This window comes from Belonocnema kinseyi, chromosome 9 (assembly GCF_010883055.1).
Source record: "Belonocnema kinseyi isolate 2016_QV_RU_SX_M_011 chromosome 9, B_treatae_v1, whole genome shotgun sequence".
Classification (NCBI taxonomy): Eukaryota; Metazoa; Arthropoda; class Insecta; order Hymenoptera; family Cynipidae; genus Belonocnema; species Belonocnema kinseyi.
Window position 1 is genome coordinate 30960540 of NC_046665.1, and position 7819 is coordinate 30968358.

The 7819-nt window shown below is 35.7% G+C and overlaps 1 protein-coding gene across 2 annotated transcripts in view; it reads right to left on the reverse strand.

Annotated features, from left to right (window-relative positions):
* Positions 1-478: 478 nt before the first annotated feature.
* Positions 479-7819, reverse strand: part of LOC117180910 (zinc finger protein GLIS3-like) — a 96719-nt gene continuing 89378 nt past the window's right edge. For both annotated transcript variants that reach the window (XM_033373527.1, XM_033373526.1), the window contains one exon: positions 479-4038. In XM_033373527.1, coding sequence (XP_033229418.1) covers positions 2784-4038 — 1255 coding nt within the window. In that variant the 3' untranslated portion in view covers positions 479-2783. The remainder of the gene's footprint in view (positions 4039-7819) is intronic.

Sequence of the window (7819 nt, forward strand, 5' to 3'; positions counted from 1 at the left end):
CGCCAGTCAAAGCATACGATTTTATTCACACTTTGGTACCAAACGATATTTTTATGGTGTCTGTATGACGAAACCGATGCTCGAACTTGGGACCGAATTTCGTGGACTGCGTTATGTATCGAATATTTGAAAGTAAATATTGAACATGTTTAAGTTATTAAAAAAACAGCTGTTCGCAATTATATAAGACTTATTTCGTAAGGAGTTAGGCAAATTGAAATCATTTTTCTCTCTCGTTGAATGAAATTCTTTGTGCAAACTAAACAAAACTAACCATAGTCCGATAGATAAAACTCACATCAGTAATAATATTGTAACACAACTCGATGACTGAAAGATCCTCAGATCTAACCTATGTAATGAAAATGATTTATCTCCGATTGATCCTAAGTCATTAATCCAGAAGGAATGGATGAGAGGTGTAGTTTTGTTACTTTGAGATGCAGATGGATTTAAAGAATAAAATCTTTTTCGTATAAATAATGGTTTTTATTCGATAGTATGACAACATATTTCTTTGAGAATAAGGCACTTGTCTTCCTATTTTTCCAACATCATTCCACATATACAGATATATCTATGCATACACACATATATATACACTCGCTCACACGTAACGTTTCGAAGCAAGACACTCTGCTTTCTTTCGAGATTTGTGAATATGTTTATGTATCTAAACTGCGATTGCATGCACGCATAATGTTATAGTAAATATAAACATCTTTCGTGATGGATACAATCTTCCGGTTGCCGTTGAGCCGAGTTTGTTTTCTTCTGTATTCTCAGAGGCTTACTCGCATGAAACTGCAACGCGATTCAGACTAATATATTTAGGTACAGATTTGTCTTACAATAATAATAATAATAATAATAATAATAATAATTTATTATTTCGTCTTTAATTTTTTATGAGTGGCCTGAAGATCGCTTCACAGTTTACATTGATTGATATTCAGAGTCTCTTGTTTTTTGTTTAAAAGTAAACTTTTTGGTGGAGGCTCGGAGAGCTAATAATAATTAAAAAGAACCCATCTGAGTTAAAAGAAAAATAATGATTTGTTTTAATAGTTCCAGGGGATCATCCGGAAAAATTTGTTTAGTTAGATTTATAAGTACAACAAAACTAGAGGAAATAGCAAAAATAGGTAAGTGATAGAGATAGTCTATAAATACGAAAATTTACACAAACGTAACATTTATAATAGGAACACGTAATAAGCCGTGTTATAATAACCATAAGTGTTCAATACATATGTATGTTACTAAAAGCACAATTTTATGTCCAAAATTCGAATGGAAAGTTAAAAGTATTTTTATTTTGTCAAAAATACTTTCAGAAGATAAAATTGTACTTTTGAATAACTATTACATGAGATTTTATAATTAAATTTTAATAAACAATAAGATTTAGCCGACGTAGTTTCGAAGTTTAACAATTTATGGAAAATAAGTTTAACTTTCAATATAAGTCTGTAAACATAAAAATACGAAGTAACATTTTTGTGGCATACTGTGTTTGAAAACAAAAGTAGGTTTCGATTTAATTTTTGGACGGCACATAGAACTTTTCAATTTTAAATTAAATTAAGCCATGAGAATGGGAGAGAAAGCAGCTGTATCTTCACCCACTCTTATAGAATAAGAAATGTTTGAATTTTCTGTTGGGAACGGCTAAACTGCGATACGCCATCTGGTGCCAAATGTCAGAATTTGAGAAAGTACGTAGAATTTTAAAGTTGCATTTTGATTGTAGCTTATAAAAGTGTTTTTACGACTGCTTTTTGAGTTTGAAGTAATTATTAAAGATTAATAATATATCTTTTCGAAAACTAAGTGTTTCAGACGTAATATCCATCCTATTATACAGTGAAAAAACACATTTCTTGACAAAAATGATTTAAAAAAATTATTGCACTCTTTATTGTACATTTCATCACATACATTATTAGCTAAAATGAACTTACTTTGAAGCAAACATGAACTCAAAGTAAATTTTAAAATAATTTATACATGAAATATTTACTGTCTAAAAATAAACCTAAAAGTTAGGTTAGTATTCTCATTTCAATTCCAATCCTATATAATTTATATAATTTGCATAACCTGGATCAAATTTCTTTCTATATACATGAATTGAAATTTATTTGTTTTTTTTTTTGTTTTTTTGAGAGAGAAATATATTTGACAAAAATGTGTTTTTGCACTGAATGTATAAGATAGAAATTCCATATGCAGCATTTATTTATTCGATTGAAGGCAATAATTAAAATGCATCTTCAAAATTTTACATATTCTTTCTAGTTCTGATTTTTGATACCAGATGGCAAAAATGGTCGAACGCCATTTCAAATTTCTTAAAAATAGTTTTGACGTGAATATCGAAATTTTGAAATAACTCAGATGCATTCTTTTGATGCACACAGCAGTTTAATGATTTAGTCAGAGCACTCAAGTACTGAGCAAGACATATTTGATTTGAAACGGTTCCCTTCGACTCGATAGTACATACTAAAATAATATATTTGGCTTGACAGTCCGACCAGAACAAGAGATGCTCCTCTGACCCCATTAGCATCGAGCCGAGTTTGCCTTCGCTTGTTGCTGATAATCTCTAATTTATTTTCGCCTTCGAGATTCCCGATTAGTGTTTCGAATCGTATACCAATCACTGGACAGACCTTATCCAGAAACCAATCTGCGAAGACATAGACCAGCTAGACCTCGGATATAACGCGTATGATACATGAAATTGATATTTTGGTAGTCTCCATAAGCTTGACTAATTACTTGTTAATCGTCAGGTCTAGCGGAAAGTCCTGCTCCATTTCGGTGACGATATCGCTACTCTTAACTCTGAGATCTTGACCGCAGGTATTGCTGTTATCAGCCATGTTACTCCACATATTTTGCAAACCATATTGCAAGTCGACGGAGCCCAGGAGATGTCTAAACAAAGGATTCTGCGTCTTCAGGATAAAATCGGAGAGAATTTTCGTCTTTTCTACGATGTTATCGTTGCTGTGGATACAGCATTTGTGATGACAGAAGCATTCAGATATCTCTGTTTTCGGTTCCTCTCTCGTTGGTGGTTCATCTATCACTTCCATTTTCAAATTCTCGGCTCGCTTTATCACAGAATTTCTCACGGGATCAGAGCTGACGATCGTGCTTTCTCTTTTGCAGGGTGTGCTGTTGACAATTGACTCAATGTTTCTGTAATCTACAGACACAGTTCTACCTAGGCTATCCATGGACTCTTCAGTCTTGATGGGTGTTGATTGCATCCCTATCCTCGGAACTATATCAGGAACATGTATCGGACTAGCGTGTGGTGAAGAAGTGCTTGAGCGATCTTTTATCATCGGCGTGCCCACTTGGCTATACAAGGGATTGGCTTGTATTCTTTCAGGTAAGATGTAACTTTCTTCGTAGGTCATTGGGTAGATTTTGACTTCTGGCTCGTAGTTCTTTGGTGGTGTCATTAATTCCTGATCTTTATGCTTCTGGGTATTGTAGATGTTGTTCCACTCGACAAACTTCCTCTGCTCCTCGAAACTATTGCTGACTTTTGGACTAGAACCTGGCGTGTTACTGTCGACGCTGGAATCTTTCTTGTCAGACTCCGATTGAGTGCTACTTTGTTTCTCTGGCGTTGTATCCAATCTGGTTTTGTCGGTGTTACTACTACTACTCTCGTCGAAACTCTTCTCTTGCAGCTTGTCGTTGTTGTTTACATAATGGCGGTAAGTTTTGACGTGTTTTCGTAAAGAGGATGGATCGGTGTACCTTTTCGGACAGCCTGGTACTTTGCAACAGTAAGGTTTATCCACTGCATGTGTTCTCGTGTGTTTGAATCGGTCAGAGGAATTCGAGTAGGCCTTGTTGCAACCTTCCACTGGGCAGACATAGGGACGTTCTCCAGTATGCGACCTGGCGTGGATCTTCAGATTCTCTGCTCTACTGAAACTCTTGTCGCATTGGAAACAGTGATGAGGCTTCTCGTTCGTATGAGTTCGGACGTGTACCAGCATCTTGTACCTGAAAAATAAACCAATTGTTGAATTTAACAAAAGAAGTTTATTGTGTTTAAATGCTTTTGTTTGACTATTTTTCTAATTTGTGCAAATTTAACTTACAATTATTAGTTTTAATAAGGACTATCCAAATAGAACTGAAGGCCATTCCTTAAAGAACAAATGATGAAGAACAAACAAAATTTACGAGGCCAAGAATCGGAGTGGGTATTTTCGAGGATTCCAAAAATCAGAGACTCCAGTGACACTAGACAATTCTTAAAAATATTATTTTTTGACAGTCATATCTCCGTAGTTGAGAGGGGCCTAAAATCAACTAAAGTCAATAGAGTCTCTGATTAATGGGCTCCTCGAAAATACCCACTCCGATTTTTGGACTCCAACCCTTAACGGCTAAAATCAACCCCTCTCTACTACGTATATATGACTTTGTCAAAAAACAATCTTTTTCCGAATTTACCAGTGTCAGTCGAGTCCCCGATTTTTGAGCACCTCGAAAATACCTAATCCGATTTTTGGGCTCCAACTTTTAACTGCTAAAATCAATCCCTCTCTACCACGTATATATGACTGTAAAAAATAATCTTTGAGAATTTTCCAGTGTTAATGATGTCTCTGATTATTGGGCTCCTCGAAAATACCCACTCCGATTTTTGGGCTCCAACCCTTAACGGCTAAAATCAACCCCTCTCTACTACGTTTGACTTTGTCAAAAAACAATCTTTTTCCGAATTTACCAGTGTCGGTCGAGTCCCCGATTTTTGAGCACCTCGAAAATATTTACTCCGATTTTTGGTGTCCAGCAGTTAACGTCACAAAACAGTTTCTTGTTAACATTTAAACATGATTTTGTCCAAAAATAATCTTTTTCGGAATATTACAGTGTTACTAGAGACTCTGATATTTTTCGAATTTTACGGCGTAAATAGAGTCTCTGATGTTTGAGCCCAAAATCTGGTGCATTTTGTGTTTTGCAAATTTTATTTTTCGTAAGGGGATGGTTTTTTGAAAATAGGGGTAGTTTTTGGATTTCTTTCGTGCATTCGTTAGCCCAAAATAAGCCCAGAATTTTGGTGTTCTTCGTTTTTTCCGATTTTGAGTTTTTACATAGGGGGTAGTTCTATTTTTAGTAGGGGTGGTTTTTGGAAATGGGTTGTTGGTGCGTTCAAGAACCCAAAAAAAGCCCAAAATTCTTACGTGTTTGATTTTCTTTTTTTATTAATTTTTATATAGCCCACTCGAAATTTGCATTTTTATAAAAAGTAGTGGAGCCCAAAACCGTCAATACAGCCCAAAAACAGCACAAAACACCCAAAATTCGTATACAAAGAAATTTGGAAATTTCGTTTGTGGAGGTGCTAGCTTGATAGACCTTATCGGGGACTGGAAACATAAGTGATTTGGAATGGCTTTTAAATGCCTAATCAGGGGTTTTTGATGTCACTGAGAACGAATCTGAAGTCTGAATTACAAATGTAAAAACAACGAATTCAATTTGGTGGACTGAAATTACCAACATTAATTGGACCTGGATAAGAAGAAACTTGATTGGAGCCTTCCGAAAACTGACGCCGATAGGCGGCTTCGGATGAGAGGAGTCGAGGGACCGAAAGGGTAGGATGTGCCTTTAGTAGCGTAGCGATAATAACGGCCTAGATGAATAATTGCGTCACGTTGCGTCGCATCGCGCAAGTTCACTGTTAGTATTTCGACGGGTGAGCGGAAGAACGTAGTGTCTGATTTTTGTTTCAAGAGATGTCGTAACTCGCTTTGGAACCGCGAGCGAGATACGACGTCTCTTGAAACAAAAATCATTCACTACGTTCTTCCACTCTGCCATCGATTTACACGGCCCTGACTGTATACTTTCGGAGGGCCTGGATTTGTGCCGAAGGTCAGAACGAAACGCGGGCTCAAATCCGAGCTCGACTTTACAGAATCACGGATACAATATGGTGGACTGAAAATATACGAATCAATTGGATTTGCTTGAAACTTTTTACTTGGGGTCACTGCAAACGAATCTGAAGTCAGAATTATAAAATTAAAAATGGCGGATCGAATATGGCAGGCTGAAAATCTAAAAAAAGAAATAAATAATCACATTTGCTTGAAACTTACTACTCGGCCCTGGCGGACCATAGTAACCAAATGGAGCCTCTATAAAGTACCCGTAAAGACCCCATTGGGTCCCCATTCGGTTCCTTTTTTTAAAAAATCGAAAAACAGCACTGCTACTTACAGGCGATACGTTTGGAGTGCAGCAGTCAAGAGGTAGTCAAAGAGTCAAAAAGTCTTATATTTTTTAAAACTTTTTACCGTTCCAAAAAAAACTATTGCGATTATTCCGTGACCTTCTATAGGGAATTTTAACGTAGAATCCGCATTTCAACAATTTAAAAGTTGATCTTGCTGTTTTTTCGAGTATTTTAAAAAGGAACCCAATGGGGTCTTTACGGGTACTTTGTAAAGGCTCCATTCGGTTCCTTCGGTCCGCCAGGGGGGGTTTCTATTGTGCCACTGGCAACGAATCTGCAATCAAGAATACTAAGTTGAAAATACTGGATCCACTATGGTGACCTCAAAAGTTAGTTGATAGTTTTGAAAACACCTACTCGAGGATTTTTCAGATCTGATATTTCGAATTTCGTAATTCTTACTTCGTACCCATATTTAGCGAATCAAAAAATTCCCTAATTTCCGAGTTTCCCCTTTGTAGAACCTATAATCTTACTGGCACAATTAGATTTATTCTGTAAAAACACTTATTTTTAACCCCAAGTATACAAATATACTCTTTTGACATATTTCAGTATAATTCTGCCCCGGGAGCTCGCAACGACAATTTTTTTCAATTTCCGTCGCTGTGTACGTGTTTGTACGATTGATATCCAGGTCTGTCAGGATTTTGAGCTAGATCAGACATTTAGAAGTGATTTTTCTTAGTTTAAAGATTTAAAAAATGCCTTCGTTTATATCAAGAAAAGTTTTTTGATATTAAAATATAACAATACTATATGTGTATTGCATTCGTTCGCGTCTTTAAGGGCATGCTCTTCGGTGACCACGTGACCGAACTAGTCCCCGGTTATGAACATTTTTTTTGGTGTTCACTGCGTCCACACTAATTGAGATATCGTGTTTAAACTTTAACACATAAAATAAAAAGCACTAAAGAACGTTTGTATACATCAATATATTGGTAATTTTAAAGAAAGTTTATTTATAAATTGATGGAATAGGATATTACCATTCGAGTTATAGCACTTTGCAGATCATTTTTGGTTTGATGCATTTTAGATTTTTTTATTCGCTCATATTGAGCACTGATACCAAATTTATACTAAATCGTCTAAACCTTGAAAAAAATTAATATAAGCAATAAAATTTGCACCTTCGTTGCAAATTAAAAAATAAGTATCTGCACACACGTAACCTATTATTATTTTTTGAGAATTTTTAGCGATTTCTGGCGAAGAAAAAAAGAAACTTTGAACGTCGATAAAGTCGAGATCAAGTGACTAAGTTCGTTCATGAAATTTCGGTGTAAAATGATTTTCATTTTTTTGGTCCTAAAAATAAAAGATAAATTTCAAATTGGAAACATAGCAACAACAGCAATGTACTGAAATTTACTCGCCGGAGTTCTCCAACCAACTTCCATAATTCTTGACGTTGAATCAATCAGCTGATAACTATTGTTGACAGTGAACCAACCAGCGGGACTCAGCGTTGGACTCGCCTTGTCTTTCGACCCCGGGCGAAATTTTATTTTTATTCTTGGA